The 25,242-nt window shown below is 40.3% G+C and overlaps 1 protein-coding gene across 7 annotated transcripts in view; it reads right to left on the bottom strand.

The window, feature by feature from the left end:
• The window catches only part of STX18 (syntaxin 18), a 126,124-nt gene that overhangs the window by 50,946 nt on the left and 49,936 nt on the right, over positions 1-25,242 (bottom strand). For 4 of the 7 annotated variants that reach the window (XM_045392130.3, XM_045392132.3, XM_005554464.5 and 1 more), the window contains exon 2: positions 2,526-2,593. In XM_045392130.3, coding sequence (XP_045248065.1) covers positions 2,526-2,593 — 68 coding nt within the window. Of the gene's footprint in view, positions 1-2,525; positions 2,594-9,190; positions 9,286-10,366; positions 10,677-25,242 lie in introns of those variants that run through there. The other 3 variants (XM_074039420.1, XM_074039419.1, XM_074039421.1) reach the window with 3 other exon arrangements.

Below are 25,242 nucleotides of genomic sequence, written 5' to 3'. Positions count from 1 at the left end.
TTTGGTGATTAGGAAGTCACAGAGGAGCATTAGGAGAAAAATTTCAGAAAAATGATGGAAACCAAGCCATATGGTTGGCGTGGAGTAAAAGGTGAGGAAGCAGAGGTCACGTCAACTGCAGTCTGTAGCCCAAGTCTACCCTGCAGGCATGGCTCCCTGTGGTCTGAGAACTAAGAATGGTTAAAGGTTTTTAAAGGTTGTAAAAAAACAAAACAAAACAATATGCAACAGAAACCATACGTGGCCCACAGAGCCTAAACTATACTATCTGGCTCTTACAGAAAGTTGGCTGATCCCTGATTAGACTTTCTCCCTGTGTTTGGCACTGACGTGAAATGAAGTGACAGTGCCTGTGGCTTAAGGAGCAAGCAAGGTCAAACGTACAAGCTAAAAGGAAGAACCAGATGACCAAAAATAGCTGGGAATCATGAATACAGCAGTACCTGGGAGGCGGTGTGAGTGATGAGACAAAGGATGCGCTCGCACCACATGTATAAACTAAAGGGAAGAAGAGAGCCAGATGATGAAAACTGGCCAGGAATCATGAATACAGCAGTACCTGAGAGGCAGTGTGAGGGATGAGACAAAGGATGTGCTCGCACTGCTTCTCAGGCACCGCTGCACTCATGATTCCCAGCTATTTTTGGTCATCTGGCTCTTTTCTTCCCTTTAGTTTATACACATGTAGGACAGTATCCTTAAAAACAAAGAGAGGGGTTTCTCTATGACAGGTGGAAAGAACGCGATGAGATGAGGAGGGAACTGAGAGATCCTATCAGAGGTTCCAAACTTCACAGAGGAGTAGGCTTTGATGCCACCTCAATGGGGCCTGTCCTGACTACTCTGTGTAAGAATCACGAGCTTTCCCAGCACTCCCGATCCTTGTTACCTTGGTTCCACTCTTCCTTTTCTTTCTGTAGGACCTATGACCTAATGTACTATACACGTAGTGCTTGTCTTTGCCAGCCCACGAGAATGCAAGTGCCATGAGGGCAGGAATACTTGTATTTTATTCCCCGATGTGCCCTAAGCATCTAGAATTCAATAAACCTGTGACGAACCAGGAAGTTTAATCTGGAGTGAGGGGTCAAGCTGGAGCAGGGGATCTCAATGTCAGCACCTCCTCAGTTTGGGGCTGGGTAAGTCCCTGTTGTGGAGAGTTGTCCAGAGTTTTGCACATTCCTGGTCTCTACCCACTAAATGCTTGCAGCACTCCTCTTGGGACAAACAAAAATTTCTCCAGACATTGCAAATGTCCCCTGGGGTGCAAAATCACCACACTTGAGAACTGCTGTGCTAGTCATGGACTTTAGGACTAGGAGGAAATCATTCATTCAACAAGTATTTACTGAGTGCCAAATATGGGTGAGGAACTACGGAAACATGATGGAAACCTGACAAGGTCCTTGACCTCATGACATGTACAGCCTGGTGACGTAAACTATAATTATTAAATAATTACAAATTGTGTTTAGTTACTGAAGAAAATATACAGGGTGGAGAAACTAACAGAAGTGACCTATTTTATAAAGGGTAGTGAGAGAAGGCCTCTCAGAAGAGGGAGTATTAAGTTGAGCCTTTAAGTTTGAAAAGGAAACCACCATGGGAAGAGAAGGAACAGCACACGCCCAGGCCCTGGACCAGGAAAGGGCATGGCACCTTCAAGGAAGGCTGGCATGGCTGGAGCACCATGGTGGGAAGGCGGTGTTTGAAATGAGGCCAGGGGCTAGGTCAGGAGCAAGGAGACCGCAGTGTAGAGGCTGGTATTAATCCTAATTGCAACATGGTATTCATGGTGGGTTTACTCAGGTGGCGACACAATCCAATTAAAGTTTAAAAAAGACTCTGGCTACTGAGTAGAAACTGGACCTAGCCACCAGAAGGAATGTCACCATGAGTAACATTAGGGGATGAACAGAAGGATTCATCAAAAGTGCCCTAAGAAATGAAGGCTATGCCAAAGTGAGTGTGTAGCTGCCTCTAGCAGGTGTCAAAAGCCCGGGGGAAGGACAAAAGAAGAAAATGGCCATCAGGACTAAGGACTGGGAATTGGTGAGGGAGTCATGACCCAGCAACATGAGGGTAAGGACTGAAATGTGCTCATGAGAACGTCACCAAAACAGCAAAACTGGTGTCACAGACTGGGACAGCAAGAGATGGGCAAAAATAGCTTAGCAGAGGCTTGAAAACTTTGTTCTTCCACAGGTTCAGGGCATACAAATACATGTGTCCCCAACTTCAAATACAGCTCTGTAAGTATTTATGGAGTGAGTTTCATTTGACAGGAGATAATGGTATATATAGAGATACAAATAGACTGGAAGATATACTGTGATTTCATGACTTTGAGGACATGCAGTACTGCAGAGTCTTTTGCTTTGAGGAGATTTTTCCACTGCCAAACTGGTCTTCCTCATTACAACTCTGAGTTATTAACAAAAAGGTGAGGGCAAAAAGCACAAAAGAAACATAGGCATAGAAAAGAGCACAGTCACCAAAGTCCTAGTAAAAAAATATGTACTTACCTATAAGCATTAATATAATCTTTCCTGTGTTCCAGAAGAAAATCTCTCAGTTTGCCAATGTGAGAAATCTAAAATTAAAAAAGAAAGCCAACAGTTTATATAGATAGATATGTTACACTCATGTAATGAATTTTCAATCAATAGAGAATAAAATACAAATTGCAGAAAGATTCTGAAGCTACAAACTGAGCACCGTTGGTTTTAGACTCTCCTACAGTCACAAATTAGTTACCATTCCTGGGCCTCAGTCTCTCATCGATGGTTCCTTCTACCTCTAACTGTTAGGACCTATGACACTACAAGTAGGTGATTTCTAAGTAACTTAAAGATGAAATGAGATAATGTATGTCTAGTAATTACATACCATGCATTCAATAAAGGTTAATTCCTTTTCTTTTCTTATAGCTAAAATTGTACAGCAAGTATTCCTTCTTCCAAGTGTCCTAAGGGACAGTTCTAAAGCTGAAGCTGTTGGGTTTGTAAATAGGGTCCATGCAGAGCAGCAGAGTTAAAGCAAAGATTCAGGGGTAACAATTTATCCCCACATAGCAAATATCTGTCTTTCCTCTGGGCTATTTCCATGGATGAAGAAAAAGAACTCAAACGTACAGGAACAAAGCACTGTGTTTGTGATGGCTGTTTCTAGTATAATAAAAAACCTATTCTAAAGCACCTGTCAGGTACTGTGCATGGAACTAGCAATTCACAAATAAATAAAAAGTGGTGGGAAGAAAGCTCAGACCACAGTCAATGGGGACAAACATGTTTCCAGAGGGAGAATGACTACTAGCCAGTGGCCTGCTGGTCCTCTGACAACATCTTACTTCAGCTTCCGACTCACACACTTTGCACTCGTTTTAAACACGTGGCCCCAGCCTTGCAAGGTCTGCTGAACTTTCGTCTCTTCCATGGAAATTTTTCTGTCAAGGCCAATCCAGGCTAATTTTCACTTTGCTCTGATCTTAAAAGGACTTCTGCACACTACCCTCTTGGCACTCAATTATTCATGGCCATGTACTCTGACCTAACTTGTAAATACACACTTCTTTGTCAGTGGCAGAACTATGCATGGAGGAGCTGCTCAGCTTCCCCTACAGTTGTAAGCACAAGAAGCAGCACAGGGGTGATCAATAAACACTGTGGAATGAATATATGCCTAAATACAAAATAGCACTGATCACAAAAGAAACCATCCATGGTTTGTCTGGAGATATGTCAGTTTGGGTTCAGCTAAATTTCCCACATAGTCTAGACTCTTATTATAAATGTGATTCAGAAAAATACCCTAACGCATTGTAAGCAAACAAATCAAAGAAAAACAATTAAGTATGGTCACAATATTCATTTATTTCACAGATAGCAAATCAGGACTGAGAGACTGTCCACCATCCCTGACATTGCTCAACACTTTCACGTACTTGGGCTATTTCTCTTCCCAACAACCCTGCTGTGCTATGATTCCTACTGTTCTCATTAACCACTTGGGAAAAGCTAAGTGACTAGTCCAAGGTTACATGTTTAGTATGTGAGCTTGGTTTCAAAAGCTCAGGACTAAGTCCAAATTCAGCGTTTCCCAGTGTACCACTGCTTCCTGCCTTACAATCCCTGTTCCTGCTTTCCACTTAGGCTGCATCAGGAAATCTGACTTTTTTTTTTTTTCCTTTTTATGAGACAGAGTCTTGCTCTGTCACCCAGGGCTGGAGTGCAGTGGCGCGATCTCGACTCACTGCAAGCTCCACCTCCTGGGTTCATGCCATTCTCCTGCCTCAGCCTCCGGAGTAGCTGGGACTACAGGCACACGCCACCATGCCCGGCTAATTTTTTTTTGTATTTTTAATAGAGACGGGGTTTCACCATGTTAGCCGGGATGGTCCCAATCTCTTGACCTCGCGATCCGCCTGCCTCGGCCTCCCAAAGTGCTGGGATTACAGGCGTGAGCCACCGCGCCTAGTCAGAAATCTGACTTTTAAGTCTGTTGGGAAAAAAAATTAAGAGATACGCAAGCAAGGGGTTAATTGCATCACATACAAGATTTTACCAAGCTACTCTTCTGTTTTAAAACCTTCAATGGTTTCCATCTCCTTACCTCCTTCCCTGCCTACCAGGGGTCAAAAACTCAACTGCTTCCAGGGGCCAGGTGAACAGTATAAATGAGCAAAGCAAGGGAAATGGGTGGGTAGAATATACTTGACAGTGGTGAATTCTGGTTTCAAAATACACTGCAGTTAAAGGAAGCAGCTCTGCAGACTGATTTGTCAAAGGGCAGCCAATGAGTCATCTCAGTGTCTAAACAATGGGAAAAAGTCCAAACTCCCAAATGCAGCACACAAGGCCCTTCATAACTCAGCCTTGAAAGTCCCTGCCGCACACCCTGCACCACTCCAGCCTCCATCCTGCAACACTTCAGCCTCCAAGTCCCAGGCCTTCCCCTCACTTGCATATTCATATGGTTCTCCCTTTCCCTGGAATGCCCAACCCATCATTCTCTCCCAGGCAAATTCTTCCTCCTCGTTCAATATTCTCTTTTCCTCCTCATACTCACCCTACACTCCCAGCTGCAGTCAGATCTCATTCCCGCATAAAATGCTACAAGTGCATCTATTTCAGCACCTGCTCCTTCATGATAACAATGACTAGTTCATAGACAGATTTGCCTTCACCAGACTGCAAGCTCGGAGAGGGCAGAGAGTCCTCTCTCTTTCCCCAGAGCTTGTCAGGCACAGTTCCCGGCACAAAGCAGACCCTCAAAAACTTTTACTAAATATTGAATAAATGGTGGGTGCTGAATAATCCCAGAAGGATTATACCTCCTATGGTAGGCAGAATAATGGTTTTCCAGCTTCCCCAGTCCCATCCCCCTGTAAGATGTCCAACTCCTAATCGCTGGAATCTGTGACTACATGGTGTTACATGACAACAGGGAATTAATGCAGCAGATGAGTTAAGGCTGCCTTAAAGTAGAGAGATTATCCTGGATTATCTGGGTAGGCCCAATGTAATCACAAGGCTCGGTAGATGTGGAAGTGGGAGGCAGAGGGAGAATGAGAGTAAGGCAGTGTGAGAAAGACTCATTCCAATGTTGCTGGTTTTGCAGATGGGGAAAGGAAGCCAAGGAATGTGGGCAGCCTCTAGAAGCTGGAAAGGGCAGGGCAATGGGCCTTCCTTAGAGCCTCCAGAAAAGAACACAGTCCTGCCAACACCTTGATTTTAGCTCAGGGAGTCCCATTTTGGACACCTGACCTATAGAACTATAAGACAATAAATCTGTGTTGTTGTAAGCCACAAGTTTGAGGCAATTTGTTACAGCAGCAATGAGAAACGAACACACCAGCAGCAATGAGAAACTAAGAGCCTTACTATCCACAACAGGTTTTCCTTTTTTTTTTTTTTTTAAGAAGTCATAAAGTTTTCCATACAAAGTTTTGAAAAGTCCAGAGGAATCTACTATACAGGTTAGATCCAGCTGCCCACCCCTACTTTTAGTTAGTTCTATTCTACAAGGGAGGGATGGTGCCTGGGGATGAATGCCAGGAGCAAGCAAGCCCCACAGGAGCCCACAAGCACATACTTATTATACAAGAGGTTGCAGTTAGTCTAACAAATGTGATCCCAACTTCATATGCTCTGTAATGGGAAATTTCTATGAAATAAGGTTATTAAAACAGAGTGCAGCTGGTTCAGGATTAAATGGAATTCTTGACAAGAGGTATGTTAAGTAATTACTGACTAAATAACATCAGCATAATAACTCAATACTTAACAGGAACACAATGTATGATATTTTAAATGCTAAGAATGAAAAAATAAAGGAACATTAAGATTTCTTTAGAAATTCGAGAGCTCTGAATTTTCAATTAATTTCTTTAAAAAAAAATCATGACAAATCAACAGCAAAGAAAAAAGTTCAATAGATCTTTGATTTATCTACATAGGCATACCTAAGTCCCCAAATAGCATAACACAATTATCTCTGTAGAGAATGATTTGACTGTTTAATCACATGACTACCATTAACTTTATAAAGACTCTTGGCCAAGCTTAATCTATTTACTGTTAGGCTTAGTCCTATTTTTCAGAATAAACTGGCAAAGAGAGCATATTATAGTGCATACAATTCTGATGTGCTTGTTACATTTTCACATTTTTAGAGAGGTTAAGTAGTTGTGCGCTTTGGATTTTTCTTTTTTGCAGATATGGGGTCTTGCTATGTTGCCTAGGCTGGTCTCAAATTCCTGGGCTCAAGTGATCCTCCCCCCTTGGCCTTCCAAAGCGCTGGGATTACAGGCATGAGCCACCATATCCGGCCTATGTTTTGGACTTTAAATGTTTCCATATGTAGTGCTAGTTTTGGAAGAGTCACTTAATATGATAAAGCAGGAATAAGTATATACATAAAGAGAATGCCTCTTACTTCTAAAAAGAGAAAGGCCATTCTGGTGTAAACTTTGATAAGGAAATCAGAGTAAAATAAAAGTGTATTTTAAGGATCTAAAACTAGTGTCAATTTCTAACAGTTTTGATCTCACTGAATGATGTGGGGAAAGGGCACAGGGAAAAAAGGGATCATTGGTGAAGTCTCTGTGGGACCAAGTAGGTAACAAGATGCAAGGGCTAAAAACTGGGAGTGCTTTGGATGCTGAACCCATGTTTTGAGGCACCTCACAGGCCTGGACAGCAGGAGGAACACACCATTTTCACTGCTCTGTCTTTGTAACTGCTCTTTCTCTGCCTGGAAAGCCTTCCTTTATCCCAAACCCCATTCCATCTTTCAGGCTCTGCTTAAATGACACCTCCTCTACGCAGCCTTCGCTAATACCTCCCTCTATATTTTGTAGATAACTGTTTGCACTTTCCACATTACATTAGAAGTATTTATCTGTGATACCCACTAGACTTCAAGTAAGTTCCTTGAGGTTGGCATCTCTGTCTTGTTCATTTTTGTACACCCACTAGTGCCTAAATGTTGGAAAGGGGTAAAGGGGGGGGAAAGGGAGGAGGAGAAAAAAAGGAGATCCAACAGAAAAGGCTTCAAGATCTGATACATCCTGATGTACTAGGTGTATCAAAAAGGTATCAAATGTATCACATAGACTGCATCTAGATAACTGAGTGAGTTTTAAAAATGAAGAGAGACCCGACTGGATTTTAAAAATGAAGAGAGACAAGCTAGAGGTCTGTGCAAATAAACAGTTCTCCTAGAAAAGTCAGTGAGGTGGGTTCAGAAGGTGCAGCATCACCATGTGAAATCTACTAAGACTGGGCAACCTGACAGCTTCCCAAGATCATGTGTCCTCACAAGTGCACAGTCTTCCATCAGACTGATGGTCTGCCACGGAAAAGAGTTTTCATCAGTGAGCTATGGTTTGATTACACCACCATATTAAATATGTCTCCACCAGAGAGGAAGGGTATGGACAAAGAATAGAGAATTCTGTATTTCTGACATAAACTGTAGTTTAAAACAAGAATTGAACTGTAGGTAAAAGAAAAAGGAAAGGAATGTAATATTTATTTAATGTCTCCTCTCTACTAATGTAAACGAGCTATTTCACTTAACTCTGATTACCTGTGGAAACAGATATTCTTAGTGGAAGGAAACCAAAGCTCAAGACTGACCGAGCCGGAACCAGAACCCTTAACCCTTAACCATTACGCTGAACTAGTATGGGCTCCCTCAGTACTGTTAAATTATGTTGGTGTTTTTTAGTTTCATTTGATGTTGAAGTCATTTTCATGTCCATTGTATATTGTTGTTATTTCACTAAAAAATCTCCTACTTAATATTTAGTGATATTAAGAAATAATAAATTTCATTTAGATGTAATAATGATATTATGTATTAGGATTATGTTTTCATTTATCTTTCTGTTTTTAGAATCCTTATCTTTTAGAGATATACACTGAACAACTTACAAGTAAAATTATACAATGCCCAGGATTTGCTTCACAATAAGACAGGGGGAGGTAACAGATGCAACAGGATGAGTCCTCAGTTGCTTATGGCTGAAGGTGAGTACATGCTTACATGGGGCGTTCCTTGTGCTATTCTACTTTAGTATATATTTGAAATCTTCCATAATAACATGTTATTTAAAAAAATCTCGGGGCTTGGGCAGTGGCTCAAGCCTGTAATCCCAGCACTTTGGGAGGCTGAGGTGGGCGAGTCACTTGAGGTCAGGAGTTCAAGACCAGACTGGCCAACATGGTGAAACCCTGTCTCTATTAAAAATACAAAAAAATACAAAAAAAACCAAAAACAAACAAACAAAAAAAACTAGCCAGGCATGGTGACGCACACGCCTGTAATCCCAGTTACTTGGGAGGCTGAGGCAGGAGAATCGCTTGAACCCTGGAGGTAGAGGTTGTAGTGCGCCGAGATCACGCCACTACACTCCAGCCTGGTGACAGAGCAAGACTCGGTCTCAAAACAAAACAAAAAACAAAACAAACTCATGTAGTACTTTCTTCTTTTTAACATTTTTAGTCATTTTGAGGTAGAGATTTTCTGCTACCAAACTAGGAACAACTCTTACTTAACAACTAAATCCCAACGATCTTTGGCTACTTTATTTCTAAGTACTTGCAATCTTTGCTTAAATTCCATTTAACAGGATCAATGCCACTCAAAAACAACAACAACAACAAAACTTTCACTGAGAACTCACTCCCAGTCAGGCGGAAGTCCAAAAGAGCTCTGCGTGTGCTACTCATCCACTTCTCCCAGCAATGCCCAGGAGGCAGTGACAGCATCATGACTGCCCTATGGATGAGAAAACTGAGTCAGAGGGAAGATAAGAAATTTCCTCAGGGACATGTGGGTTGAAGCCTGGATCCAATCCAGCCAGTCTAAGTACCAGTCTTGAGTTCTTAACTGCCAAATTTACACAAAATCCTGGCAAGTCACAACTAGTTTTCCAGTACTATATTTGCAAGGAAGCACCTGGGAACTGAGAAAAAGCCTCCATGTGGGCAATATCAACATCAACCTGTTCTTTTCTTTTTGTACTACATCTCCATTCAACATGCAGTACACGCTTGACTTTACCCAATCGTGACCACTACTTACAGAGCACCCTCCACGTGTGTGCCAGGTAGTGCATAAACTGCTTGATGTATGCTCTGTGGTTTCCACCCCTCTATAACGATCGTATGAATCAGATTACCTCCTCCTGCCCCACCTAGTAAACATGGAAACAAACCTATGCAAGGTCACGAGGCTAATAAATGGAAGAATTGGCATTGATCACAGACCTGTATGACTCACAGTGTTCATGTTATGTTTAGCTTAGTTAGGTCTGAATTTTTCTTCATAGAAATAAACTGAGCTTCATGAAAGTATTTGTGAGAGTATTTGTATATGTTGACTTTTTAAAAAATTAACTACACTTGCATACAGAAAGATCGGCAAAAAAAAAAAAAAAGTTTTCACTGATGGACATTTGTCTCCTCTGAAGTTGGCTACTACTGTTCCTTGTGTTTTACGACATGGGGGGCTTTGGATTGGCAAGCCCATAGGGATATTGAGAAGAAGGTCCACAAATACAAGAAAGGAAAAAGAATGGTCAGAAAGACCAGTGCGTTTTGAGTATCAATCATCAAGCCACCTGAAAACATGGCTTAAACAAGTAATGAAAGCAACACCCAGGATGGTTCGTTCTCCCATTTGAATTAATCTATATCCAGTTTTTAGCTTAGAATAGGATAGAGGGCAGAGGAGAAATTCTGGGCAAAAGACTGGGGGGGGGGGCTTGGATGAATCAGGGTGGACAAAAGAAAGATGGGCATGAAATCCAGGGAGTTGGCCAAGGTGCCTGGGTTCTACTCCCTGCTTTGCCACTTACTGTGAAGGGATTCCGTATTCCCCACTGCTATGCATCGCGTGGAGGGACTTCAGCTGGACCAATCTTCCTGGCCTATCTCCCAATCTTTACTGAGTCTTTTTAGAGAGAAGAGGAGAGACCTGTGTTAAGATTTGGAGAAGGGAGAGCATGCTGCCCTGTCCTCTCCTCTTTTCAGATCGGCCAGCCAGCACAGAGGGTATATTCTGGTCCATGCTCCACTCGTATTGGGCCATAACTCTAAAGCCAGGTTCTCCACTTGGCTTTTTCTTGCTGACTTCTGCATTTTTCTTTCAGGTAGTTCCGCTGAACTGGGAAGAAAGGCATATATTTTACAAGCTCCACTAAAGTTTTAACCTTTGCCAGCTGAAATTTTGAGCAAATTGCTTAATCTCCCTGGGCTTCACTACAAAAGGGAACTGGGTAAAAACTATTTTTTAAAAATAGTAGTGGCACAAGTTAATAGTCAATTTTTGAGTACTACATACTATACGGCAGGTACCAATCTAAATCCTTGCATCCCACTTGCTTCTCCTAACAATCCTTTAGGGTAGATATCATTATTACCCCATTTTGCAGATGAGAAGACAGTAAACTAACACATTCTGTATAAATGGCTTGAAATAAATTCAAAAATAAATTTTTGTTTGGTATGTCTCAAACCGAGTGCCTGTGTGCCTTCAGCTTCTGCAAGTCTACCCACAAAGAGGACCCTGCTGTCCTATCTGAGTACAATTAAGTCACTGAAGGTCGCATTTACCGGACCTGTAGAAGGGACATAGTGAGATCTAACTATAGCTATGGGCCAGCACAGAACTAACAGCCACAATCCAGGAAAAGCCAGGCTCTGGCTCCTTCATTAGGCTAATACTTAACCAAACAAGTTATTTAAACGCCATTCTAAAACTACAGGCATTCATTTGACTCATCCCATTATTTCTCCAAAGATAAATCAACTTTACTTTTTAACTAGCTATATTTTAATGAGGCGAATTCCCTAGATCATCAAGACACTGAAATTCTCCATAAAACCCATCTACCATAAAAGCAAATTCATTATAAAACAGCAGTAGTATGGTCCCTACATGAGATGCATTTGACAGGGGAAAAAAAGACTCTCTTACATTACCTGTTATACACATAAAGGTTTTACTAGGAAAGACCAAACAAAACAACACAGCATCCCAATAGGCAAACAGCTCTCCTGTGAGAGCCGGTCCTATAAGTGGATCTACACGGTTGACATGGACTCAATACCAGGAACTACTAACATGGATGAAAGTCCCATAAACATATTACCTAGAGGCGAAAAACTGGGACAAAACAGAGGTTGCCCAAAGCATGTATGGTGTGATCCATTTGCGTAAAACATAGGAAATGCATACCTAGAGCTGTATACATATGTAAAGGGGAATCTAAAAGACTGCTCATCAAGGTATCAATGATTGTAGGTGGTAAGATTTGGAGACTGCTTTCTTCTTAATACTTCTTGCACTTTAAAAATTTTCTACAATTACTATGTATAATCTTTATAATCAGATAAAACATGTTATTAAACAATCAAAAAGGGTGAATCTTCCCACATACTTCCTTGACTAAAACTGTACATTACCTTCCCCTTTAACCCAGGATAAGTCCACGTCCTCATGCCCAAGGCCCACCAGTGCCTTACGCTCTGCTGCCATCTCCAGATGCAAAGTCCTCCCCGCTTCCCAATCCTGTCTTCTGACTCAGTCCTACGCGTGAGGCTCTGCTCAGGCGTTACACCTCCTAAAGGCTTCCCTGCTATCTCCAGGCCAGGTTAAGGATCCATCTTGTAAATATATCCCTTGCAGAGATGTCACCATCTTGTGAGTTTCTGAATTGTTTTCATGTCTGTCTGACATAAGCTGCTGAGGCATCTGCCTAGCCCAAAGTGGCTCCTCAATAATTATTTAATGCTCTACGTGGGATTTTCTTTGTTTAAAAAACTTTTTGAATTGATTTTCTATCCCCTTCAAGAATCAGTAATAGGATCCAATAAACTCCAAACATACTAAGGCAGCCACATACTTCCCATTATCCACTAGATGGCAACACAAGCATTAGAGCAGCAGTAGTAACAGGACCTCCCTCAAAAACAGCACAATTTTTTCCCAAAGACTTAAAAAATTTCTCTGATTCTTTCTTTTGATCTGGAATCAAAGGATTAATAAAGGTTCACCATTCTGTGCAGGATGAAGCTGAAATGAGATTGATTTTAAACATACATGTGCACCGCGGATAAGCTGAGTCCAGGAATATTCTGAAACACTGCACTCTAGGCAGATTCCACATAAAGGGAGCTCTGGGAGCATGGCTGCCAGCTGCCATCCCAGGCAGCAGGCCCAGCTTTGTTTTTATGTGTCACCCACAGAACAGCCTTGCTAGCTGTTCCTTCGTGGGTGTTTTATGAATTACCCAAAGCACGATATACTGTAAAACAAAAACCCTGATACAAAATGATGGGATTCTTCTCAAAGAACGACTCCACTCTGACTGTGGGGAGAGTTCAAAGCAGTCAGCAAGTGTCCTTTGCTAATCACAGCAGTGGTTTGACTTGCAACCCCCCTCACCCTTCCCAGGACGATAGAAATTCTGTTCTGCTGGCACTCACAACACTTCCAACAAAGACCTGATTGATTATGGAACACTAAGTACTGATTTGCATAATTTGCCTCTGCAAGAAACAAGCATTGTTCAAGATTAAAGAGACTCCAGTGGGTCCCTCTGGCATATTGTAAAAAGTTCCCTGTAACACAAAATCATTATTTTTTTTTCATTCAATCAGTGGACACAGCTTGCTGTTCAGTTAGTATGCAGCCAAAGGCACAGCCAGAAAACCCACTGCTGTATAACATTTGCCAGCTACTGATAAGTTACAGTGATTTTCACAAGGATCAAGTTTAACCTGGAGCCCACTGACTAAATTTCGAGTCTAACTCCTTTCAGTCTTAATTGAAAAATGCATCAATAGCAATTACTAAGTCAGAGCTAAAAGTTTAGCGCTAACACACCTCTGGAGCACGCTGACCTGCTGAGGTCACAGTGGGGACTGTCTGAGGCCTATGCCTGTGCAAGAGAAACTCCCCAGTGACCAATCGCCCACAAAAGAGGCTAGTACAGCCACAGACATTCCACTGTGCCCGGGACCACAGCAGCGAGTTTGCTGAGGGAATACATAAAGGAACTGTTCCTTTCTCGCTTTCTTCTTTTCTTTCAGCAGTTGTTGAGTAAGCAACTCCTATGGGCTTGGCCTATCTCCTATCACTTTCCCCCTAATTCCTATCGAGGGGGACACTCTTCACCAGGCCTCACCAAACTCAGATGGCTCTCCTCCCTGCTCCTGCCCCCTCCTTCCCTGTCCCCTCCTGAAGCACTAGCCTCCCTCGGGTTCCAGAACACCACTGTCTAGCTTCTTTTCTAAAACCTATGACTCCTTTTCTTCATTCATTCATTCCCCCTCTGCCTTTGTTAATCTCTGAAACTTCTTATAAGTTCAGCCCTTGGCTCTTTCTTTACATGTTCTTGCTGAGCTCACTCATTCCAATCCATAGCTTTATTTACTGTCTACAAGAATTGTCCACCCGGCTGCTGCCTCCCTCCTGTGTTCAAGCTGAGTGTATACAACTGTTTTTTAGACACTGCCACTGTGTGTCCCACTGATGCCTCAAAAGCAGTGTGTCCCAACGGTATCCTCATGTAGCCACTCACACCCTCTGGCTTACTCCTAGTCCCTCCTGTTCTGATGGCCCCGAACAGAAAGCCTTCATTCTCTCTAGATTCCAAGTTAGAATATCTTGGCCATTTTGGACTCTTCTCTCTTTTTCACTCCACAAATGAAATTGAGTGAGTCCCATTCACTCACCTTGTTAAACATTGGCTAAAGGAGCCAGCCCCACCCACCAGCTTCTGTTCCTGCACTTCCTGCAACCACCTGCGTGCCAGACCACAGAGCCTTTCCTTAAGCAACCCTCCTCTTTCCTGCCCTGCACTCTGGCACCTGCTTCTCTCTGCCCAGAATGTCTTCATTCCCATCAGTCAACTTCTACTCAAAATTGCGTGCCCAAGGAGGCTTTAAAATATGGTATTCTGGGTTCACTTTCCACCTTCCTTGAGGCAAGCAATAAGTGATAAATGTTAGCTGAATATATCAAGTTCTTTATTCCATCAGTCTGGAAATCTTACCAGAAAAAATAAATAAGGCCATCTTAACTTAGGAAAAGTATAATCAGTAGCTAAATAACCTAGTCTGGATTTTTGCTGAGAACCAATACAAATCTTATGGAACTGTGGCTTCCAGAATTCAGCATATGTTTTTTAAGAGACAGAGGAGAGAAAACATGTGCACAAAAGAGGAGACTGACTTTTCCATTTCCAACCTTCTTATTTCAGGGAGTCTCAAGTAACTGACAATGGGGCTGGTTAACAGGAGGACACGGGTGGTTAATGCTAGGTAGGTGGATTTAGCAGTCTAATTTCTCATATTAGCAACTAACTTTCTACCTGGAATGTATTGCTTCCTTTCTAATATTAAGCCCCTATCATCTTTAAAGAAATTCAGAAATTAAAAAAACAAAAACCTAGAATCTTAGTGTTGATGACACAAAGAACTCATGATTTAATTTCAAAAGTTGAGTGGCACCATATAGTGCTTAAGTTTCCCATTAAACTCAATGCAACTTCCATTTTAAAAGAGTTCTAGGACTCTTACACCCAAAGAAAAAAACAAATGTACTCAACTCTTCCTCCTCACTCCTTCCAGCCCCAACTTACTAATTTCATTCTAATTAAACATCTTCATTCCCATTCTTCTAGCTCCCCAAACTATAATTATTTGGCATTACTGAGCACATTCCCACTATTTCTGAAGCTCCGTCCACTCCCAGTTTATCTGACTACTTCCCTGCTTGGATTCTCAAGACTAGCAAGGGTCTAGAAGACACCTGCTATGCCAAATGAGCAGCATGATAGGGCACCCACTGCCTCTCCCTGGCCATCCATTTCACCTCAGACAGTACAAAGCTCTTTCTTACTCTGAATTGAGGTCAGCTACTATGATCCACCCCACCTGAGTCTTCTCTTGTCTCCAAGCTAATCATTCCCAATCCTCTCAAGAATTTTTTTTTTTTGGCGACAGTCTTGCTCCTGTTGCCCAGGCTAGAGTGCAGTGGCATGATCTCGGCTCACTGCAACCTCCGCCTCCCAGGTTCAAGTGATTCTCCTGCCTCAGCCTCCCGAGTAGCTGAGACTATAGGTGCGCACCATGCCCGGCTAATTTTTTTGTAATTTTCGTAGAGACGGGGTTACACCATGTTAGCTAGGATGGTCTTGATCTCCTGACCTCGTGATCCGCCTGCCTTGGCCTCCCAAAGTGCTGGGATTACAGGTGTGAGTCACCGTGCCCGGCCCTTGCTCTCAGGAATTTTTTATGTGAAATACATCTGTGGCTTCTGGCCATATTTACTACCTCTGAATATAGTTCATGGGCCTCCCAAATAAAATGCATTTTCCAGAATAGAATCAGTACTCTCCGTGTCAGCAGGAAGTGCCGAGGAAAACAGAACCATTGCCTCCCTTGTTCCAGGCTCTGGGCTTCTAGTAATGCCACCTAAGGGCATGCTCACTTCCATGTCACTGAGTCAAGCTGACTTTACATTGACTAAAATGACTTTTTCCATGAGTGATGCTGATAAACTAGGTCTTCATTATATGCACATTTTTCCTGGCTTCCTGTCATTTGGAATTCTGCTCATTATGCCATTAAAGAGATCTATAAATAAAAATCATCATTCAAAAAATGAGATGAAAATGGGATAAAAAAAGTAGCACAGAACCATAGAACCCTCCCTTAGACAGCCAGCTCAACTAGTCACAAACGCCCTATCCCCTTTGCTCTCTTAGAAGCACGAGTGGTCTATTTTAAAAACATTTCCTCCACAAAAACATCACGGAGAGGCTTTGCTAACTACTGCCGTCTAGAAACAAATATTCTCCTCCCCTACCTGCCTAACAACCCAATCCAAAACTACACAATAGCTGGGAGGACATGGCTCAGGCTTCTGAATCTTTGCTGGTTAATAATCACTACTTTCTTTTCTGTGTGCTTGGAAAACTTTCTTTCATTTGTTCACTTGACAAATATGTAAGACCCAGCATGGGCCAGGCACATTAAGGAAGGAGGTAATAAAGAAGAGAGGAAGAGGGGAGGGAGAACAGAACAAGAAGTTCCAACCCAAGGATCCAACCCAACTTTGCACTGCTTTGCGTTTCAATCCAAACCCCATCTGGTCTGGAGGCTGTGTGTGGAGGGTGTGCATGCATGCTGCATTCTTCTGAGTCTCCATACTGCCTAGGATGAAACCAGGTCAAACGGACCTGGTTTAGATCCTAGCTCTGCCACTTACTAGTGACATGGCCTTGTGTCGCTTAAACTCTTCCAGCCTTCATCTCTGAGGTATAAACTTGAGACAATAATAACTCTGAAGACAAGTCCCTGATGAAAATAACACCTGTGAAGAGTCTGACACTATGTCTGGCACACAGTAGGTGCTCAACTACTCTAAGTTTTCTTCTTCATTTCATCATTATTTCAGTCTCACCCCTAGGGCAAGGTGAACTTTAGTGCATAAGGTGAAAAACATACACAATTCAAGTGACAATTTTAAAAGGCCACAAGGCCACTCTGGACTTCAACTCACTCTTGCAATAGGTTCAAAGCAGCCAGTGCCCCCAGCCCAGTGTTGGAAAAGACTGCCATTTCTTCAGCTGTGCATCAGAGGAAGCGGCTGGTTTGAGTTTAGGAGACAAGATGGCAGTGAAAATGCTAGACTCGCAGGCAGTAAGCAAGATACTCTTACTAGAAGAGGCCCTAGGGAACAAAACCAATGATTGGAATGGCAGATTCGCGAGCCCCAGCTCACCCTCACCCCAGAGCTCACACATGCTGGGTGGACGGCAGGCACGTTGAAACAGGCATTTCTTTTCTGCCAAGCACACCCAGTTAATCTCCTACCACTAGATTTCTGTGGGATGCACCTACAGCGTGTAGCCTGTCCCTGCCCCGCCCCCTATGCGCTCTCCTCCATATCTTTTCTCCTGCTCCCAAACTTTTCCTTTTTCTCGATGCTGCTGGTACTTTCCTGCACGGAACAGTCTTTGACTCACCACACACTTTTTCTGGGATCACTGCTTATACTAGAATTCCATGAGCAGCCTATATCCCCTTTGCTCTCTTAGAAGCACGAGTGGTGGATGGTCAGCACGCAGGCAGAGGATGGGGAAGGCAACTGCAGGCACATGGTAACCCCCAGCTAGTTCTATGACCTTGGAGTCACCAGGTGATGCACGATTCTCACCTGTGTGCTTCAAAGGTCAGATGGAAAGATCCCCCAAATGCTTTCCAGCTCAGAAATTCTAGATAATTTTTGGGTGTTCAATCAATTTGAAAGCTCCTACCACCAACCCTGTCAGTTTCTTTCTACTTTTATGCTTTCCAAAGCTTCCAAAATCATTCTAAGGCTCCAGGTACATTTGGGATTCTCAGTTACTGAGGCTATCTGACTTAGGGCAATTCAGCTGCAGAACTTTGGAAAGTCTGCTCATAAGAAATTAAAAATATTATTCACATGCCAATAAGATGGAGGTAAAACAGACAAGAAAAGAATTACCTTGACAATTCATAACAGGCAACTAATGTGGATACATTAGAAATGTTTTTGAGTGAATATGCAACAAAAATGATCACAGCAAGCACTATTATAGTACTTACTATATGCCAAGAAGAATTTTAAGGACTTTTTACAGATTATTGCATTTAATCCTCATTATAAACTTAGGAGGCAGGTACCCCCAGCATTCCTCTTTTACAGAGGAGAGAGGCCAAGTTAACTGGCTTGAGGACTCATTAGGAAGTATCGGAGCTGTATTTGAAATTAGGTCCACTCCATAGCCTGTATTCTTAACTTTTTCTTGCTCTTAAAATTCTTCAGAACCTTGACAAGAGGGGCGAGAGGAAAAAACATTTTACTCATATTTGACTTCCTCAAAATATCAACTCTATCTTTAAAATTATTTACATATCTTCAAAAACAAATAGTGCAAAATTCATATTTGAGTTTCACTTTCTAAGAGGGGACTGTATTTTAAATTTCTCCAGTGGCCTTACACAGAGTCACGGTCATCTAAAGTATAGTTCTTGACCTTTTTAGGGGCACAGATGCCTTTGAGATCCTGACAAAAGCTATGAATCTGATCTCTTCTATAAAAGAAATAAACACATACACAGAAACAAAAAACTTTCTGCCTGTCATCTTGAGCTTCAGAGGCTTTTGGTTCATGGACATCAGGTTAAGTACCTCTGATTGTAAACACTATTCCACACACACACATACACACACACACACACACACGAGACACACGAGGGTATACTCTTTCTGTAAACATCATCTGCATAAGGAAGAACTTTCCAGCTCAGCACTCACAGACATCTGCTGGCCATCAGTGGGGGTTTGCCTGCATGGTCGCACTAACCAGTCACACTAAGTAGGGATCTGGGGCCTGCAGGTGGTGGGGAAAGACTGAGTGTACCATGAGAACCACCTACACTGAATCATCCAAATCATCATCATAATAAACTTCCAAATCATCATCATAATAAATCATATTGAACATTGAGTGTTTCCTATGTGTCGGACACTGTGTTAAACCCATACTGAACATTTAGTGTTTCCTATGTGTCAGATACTGTGTTAAACCCATTGTGTAGACTATCTCATTGAATCCTCACAACAAATGAGAAAACAGATGAGTACACTAGCCCAAAGGCATACACCTGGCAAGTTGAAAAGTCAGGGTCTATACTCTGGAATAGACTCTAAGCCTGTGCTCTTAAATTCTTCACTCTATGCCTCCAAACTTGGGCTCTCCGAGGATAAAACTCAGTGAAGAACGAAACCAAAGAGGTGTTATCTGCAGCCTTCTGACGCCTCCTACCTGCCAAACCCATGAAAACAAATCCATCAATTTTATTTAGCAGTTTCTTCAAAAGCATTTGCCAGATGTCGGAAAATATTAAGCAAACAAATGCATTTATACCCCATCATAGTACATTCCACATCTCAGGAATATGTTCACTCCTTTTTGTGTTGAAGAATTTTAAAACTTTAAAAAATTCTAAGTCCAAAAAGAACTATGTCTTGTTCACTTTGGATTCCCAAAGCCTGGCATAGTTCCTAGCTCAACAAATGTCTAGGAACATTCAACAAACGAAGGGGTGATACATTTTATCAAGAATTTGACATTCTAAAAAAAATATCAAGGAATGGCTGTACCTAAAATTTGTGGTCATTATGTGTTAAAAGTTGGTTTTTTTTTGGTAATGTGGAATTGTTTCATCTAATTTTTGCAAATATTTTAGTACACTCAAAAGGCACATAGTCTCTATAATAAGCAGGCAACAATTTATGACCTACAGTTTATAATCAGCAGCAACTCCTCCTTTTGTGAGGTGAACAGACTATCAGCATAGCATAAAGTTTGTGGCAACAAACAGGTTCTATCCAAAGCCATCTCTTACTACTGAGGTTGAACATGAGCACTCAAAAACACAAAATCCCCAAAGACTAAATACTTCCCTACTGACCAAAAAAAAAAAAAAAAAAAAGCTTTGTTTGAATTATAATATCAGCTTATAAGGAGAAAACGTGGAGATGTCAATCACCAGTACATACACCTATAGCAGTGTGAAAACTACAAAGAAAACTGACGTATCACAACTGCTCCCAATCTCATTCTCCTGGGGTCCTAGCGCTAGTTAAAAACATGTGCTAGGAGGAAGATTAAAAATCACTTATTTGCAAGACAAGGGCAAGAGTTACATCAATGTAGATGAAATCTCCTACCCAGCCCAGCAAGTATGGGTCCCATCCACTAGGTGGTGCTCTCCACCACACTGTTCCTCAGTGAGCAGTACCGTACATTAAAATGACAACAGCCTAGTTTTAAGATGATTTGTCTCTAGAGGATATACATTTGGTTTAAGTTTCCACTGCAAAGTTAAAGTTCTTAAGATAGGTCATGCAGATCAATTGCTCCTGTAATCTGAAACTCAAAAGAGCAAGTAATATCTAAACAAGGGGAGGGGGTGGCCCTGAGCTTATAAGGGTCTCTAAGAGCCAGGAGACAGTCAGCCTGGCTACCTCTAATCTCACCATCAAAACCGTTACCTTGTTCAGTTTCTGCTTCACATCAGCAAAGAGAATAGCAAAAGCAACTTCGAGTGGCGCATAGCAAGAACATACGTTCAACAACCATTCTGCTTGATAGATGTCAATAATTTACTCTCAACTGCTTTGTTAACATTCAAACCCCAAAAGTAGAAATGTTTTCGCTTTATTCAAACTGATTTTTTTCTCTTTTAGCAAAAACAAACGCAAAGGAATGAATGTTCATTTTATCTTGAAGTTCTGAGAAAGAGGGTTTGGTAACAAGATATATGGCCTTGCCTCCAAAGTCATCTTTCAACTAAGTGAATGGGAATAAAATGCAGAGTATGTTGGCCTTGACCAATAATACAAATGTACAAATTCCAAGCAAAAGCCAGGGTCTTGCTTCATCATTCCCTGTCCTCAAAAATATATAGATTCCTTTTTTCCTTTTTCCCATAATGAAGAAAGTCATTATGATCGTCTTTGGAGTAAACAAGGCAAGAAACTCAAAGCACTTCAATACACATGCAAAACAATCTTTTTTTTTTTTTTTTTTTTTTGGTAGAGACGAGGTCTTGCCATGTTGCCCAGGCTGGTCTCAGACTCCTGGGCTCAAGCAATCTGCCTGCCCCAGCCTCCCAAAGTGCTGGGATTATAGGCATGAGCCACCACACCAGCCAGAAAATATTATTTCAAGAAATAAGTTACAGAATGGTCTAACAACATCTTCTTTGCCTGGAAAAAAAATGAAAAGGTAAAACTTAGTGGTTTCTAGAATTTAAAGAAACTAGCAAATTGCCAACAGCTTGGTTTTACAAAATGAGGGCTCGTCTGCTAAAAATGGATTGCTACTTAAGTGTTCAAAATAACATAAAATAATCACTCCATAACATTTGCTAGAAAAAAAATGTGTGAAAACTACTAGAAAAATAATAGGTCCTGAGCAGTATATTAAAGCTTTTGATTTTGAGACTCAAATTATATCTTTTCATTCTACATGAGCTCGTACTTTCTTTGAACAAAAAAAATAAGGTCCTGTATCTGAATTCAGCTCACTGTGAAAGCTTTAAATGTAAAACTAGTACATGCAATTTAAACTCCCTTTAACAGTTTTTCAGACAATTAATTAGGTAAAGCATTTGAAACACCATACATACAAAAAATTTTCATTCTTATTGCAATGAATTTCACTCAAAATCACATATCAACTTGTAAGTAATAAATTTATAATAAACATGTAACACTATCTGCCCCCTACAAATACATATACACTTTTAAGAGATACATATAGTCATGTACCTAAGAAAGGAAAGCAAAACTTCACAATGTTCAAGAAATCTTTCGAAAGCTCTACAGCATTAGTTAGCATTATCTGATCAAATATTAGCATGACCACTATTTTCAAAACGGCCCATATGTAACAATAGCCAAAGGGGGCATCTTCCTACACTTACACTATTACTCTAGTAGAACAGACAAATTTCCTTAAGAATTGGAGTTGTACTGAACACAAAATGCCGATTTGCAATTGTGAGGTCAATCTTATAACAATGAGATTTAAAACAAATTTCAGATTAAGGTTTTAAATTTTTATTCATTCTCTATACTGTGGTATATTTCAATAATTACACAAACTAAAACATTTTCCCTCCTGTTTTTTCTCCAAAAGATTCTCTACAGATGCTTATTTTGTAAAATGCAGCTTAAAACTTATTGGACACTAAGGATTTTGTTTTTTACATGGAATCTATAAATACATGCAAAATTTCTGTGCCCATAATTGGAAAAGGGCACAGAGACTCCTATAACAATCACTAAGGAAGCTCTTAAAAACAAAAAACTTTATCCACGTTCATGCTGAATAATTCACATTTAACCTTTATTTCAAATTACAGCCAAAGTCTTTGTTTCAAATCCACATAAATCACTGTTCTTCTCTCTGCAAATACATTTTTAGAGAAAACATTATTAAAAGTTACATCTGACTTGAATAGAGTTTCCCATTTGCTTTTGCATGTTTATTATCAAACTCTAATCATTACATTTCCAAACTTATTTATACTTTCACACAAACTTCCAAAGTTTTCCCAACTTAAATAAAAACCCACAAAAACTGTGGGAAATGTTTTGCTTGAAAGATAAAAGCAAAGTGGTCCAAATGTACATTTGTAATAATCAGTGTTTACTTTTGTTGTCCAAACATTCAGCTTATAGCACTTTCAATATATGCATTCAACTTAATTTTCTTGTCTCTTAAAAAAAAAAAAGCGGGAAAGTGTTTTCTTTCCCCGTTTTGCTCTCAAAATATAAACTCATTTAATGCAAAGCATTCCCGGATCAGGCATGTTTTAAACTACAAGCACGTCTAGCCTCAACAGCATTCATCCATATTATATACAAAATGCCATTTCTTTCAAAACTTCACTCTGGACATTTTATAAATCTAATTTCACTTTTCCTAAAAACATGAGGATGTTTTACTATATCAGGCTCAATTAAAGTTTTAGTAAATAAAAATAACAAAAGAAATGATACCATAATACTAACGTAGGAAAAAGGATATATATTAATTTCATTTACTGAAAACGTTGAGGGTTTTTTCCTTGAAGTGTCTCTACTATAGATTTTACACTACATTTATTAAAATATGACAAACCTTTAACCTGGGAACAATTTACCAGTTAACATTATCTACCGAAAGAGGAAGTATACTTTGGGTAAGTAAAACACTGGAAACGATTTATGCTGCCTTTTTTCGAAGCTGTTTAGAAAATGGCTATGTACTTTTAAAAAATAATCATTAAAAACAGTCTAATGGTTGTCTTGTGATATAGTTGATCACAAGCCTAGTGATGCCATCTAATTCTAAAGACTGAAATGTGCCTCTCAAAGGGATCTATCTAGTGCATCCACAGTGTAACATAAGTTAAAGGTAAAGAAACTAAAAAGTAAGATTTCCTAATAGAATGAACATATTTTAAAGTTTTTATGATTGACAAAAGACTTCTTTTTTTTAGCCATTAAAAAACTAAAAGTATCCTGACAAGAGATTCTGGTTTTGAAGTATGTCACACCCCGGTTACCCAGCCATGAATCTCAGTTCATTTTTTAAAATGAGGTCTATTTCCTGTAATTTTAGATATTTTAGAGTATAATTATTTTACATTTTTATGATGCCTTTGGGGTATCATTACAAATATTTTTATGTGTTTAAACTTAGGAAAGAAAAATTAAGTAATAGCTTCTCTTATAGGGAGCTGTCAAGTCTCTCCCAAACAAAAATCTTTGTTTTAAAGCAATCTAGAGATTTATATCCCTAGTAACCATAGAAATTAATCTTAAGCTTTAGAGAAAAATTGCATAAAATGCTCTTTATTTAATTAAAATCAGAGCTCGTTCTTAGAAATAAGAACCTTCTTTTGAACAGAAAGAATTTTCCACAGAGTGTAAGTGTTTTAACTCAAGGTGGTACTCTTCGTGATCAATGAATCACACACATGTAATTGACTTTTGAATTGTGCGCATAGAAAGTTAAGTCCTTTGTGGGAAGGGATTCGCTCAGGGACTATACTCACTGAAAACCTTTCGTAAGAAAAGAAAGTGAAACACAGCATTCAAACAATGTTGTAGATTATCTGAGTGTGAGCAAGAAAAAAAGCATAAAGAAAAGCATTTAACAATAACAATTAGGAGAATCACTCATAGGGGAACTCACTTTGTTTTTATTAGGAAACTGAAAATAATTTTCAGCGTGTCTTAGTATGACGATCCATCAACACATCATAAATCAAATTTCATTTTGTGATTACTATCACTTTCTATTTCACATGCTTTAAAAAAGAGACATGTTCTGAATTCTGCTTATCACCATATGACTAAGAAGTTTATTTCAGATTTAGAAACCAGTAGAGGATGTCTGGGGCACTCTACAATGCTCTGCTTAGCCACTCTCTTCCCGAGTAGCCTGAAAAAAATGTGTGCATTTAAGAGATGGTAATGACAAACTCCTCAAATATTTTTAAAATGTCAAAGTTTTCAAGGCTTATGAAATTCGGATTCTGGGCAAATCTGCATACTTCCAAATTTAACTTACATGAGATTTAAAATTCATGGCTTCAGATTTTTCTCTGCATAATAAATAATTTTAAAAGTTAGCCACATTCTGATTCCTATTATTATATTTTTAAAAACCCACTTATTTGGAAAAAAAGATACTGCTGATCATGTCATAAAATATTAAATATCCATAAAGTGCTCAGAAAGTGTACTGTAAACACCAAGTAAAGTCAAACTGCAAATATTTCTGCTTTCAGACAATCAAAGTCTTTGGAGAGGCCTGAAGTAGGTGTTTCTCCATACACATTTAGGCACCACTAAAAATGCTACACATTATCATTTTCTCTACGCAACCCCAATTTTTGGAAAAGGCAAAGGCATTTTCCTCCCACACTGCCCATGGCTAATTCCACAGTCCTACAAAGAGAAAATTTACTAGGCACTTAAGGGAATCAAGGCATTGTGGTACATGTAATGAGTTGCAGAAAGAGACAGAAAGTGATTAGGAATTGTAAATTGTAGGTAGTTTCCACTGTATTTAATTGACACTACAGCATATTCACCTTGGTAGTTCTAAAAACTATTCCTCTATGATAG

This window comes from Macaca fascicularis, chromosome 5 (assembly GCF_037993035.2).
Source record: "Macaca fascicularis isolate 582-1 chromosome 5, T2T-MFA8v1.1".
NCBI lineage: Eukaryota > Metazoa > Chordata > Mammalia > Primates > Cercopithecidae > Macaca > Macaca fascicularis.
Note: the sequence above shows the minus strand (reverse complement) of the source record. Positions and strands in the feature narration are given on the sequence as shown.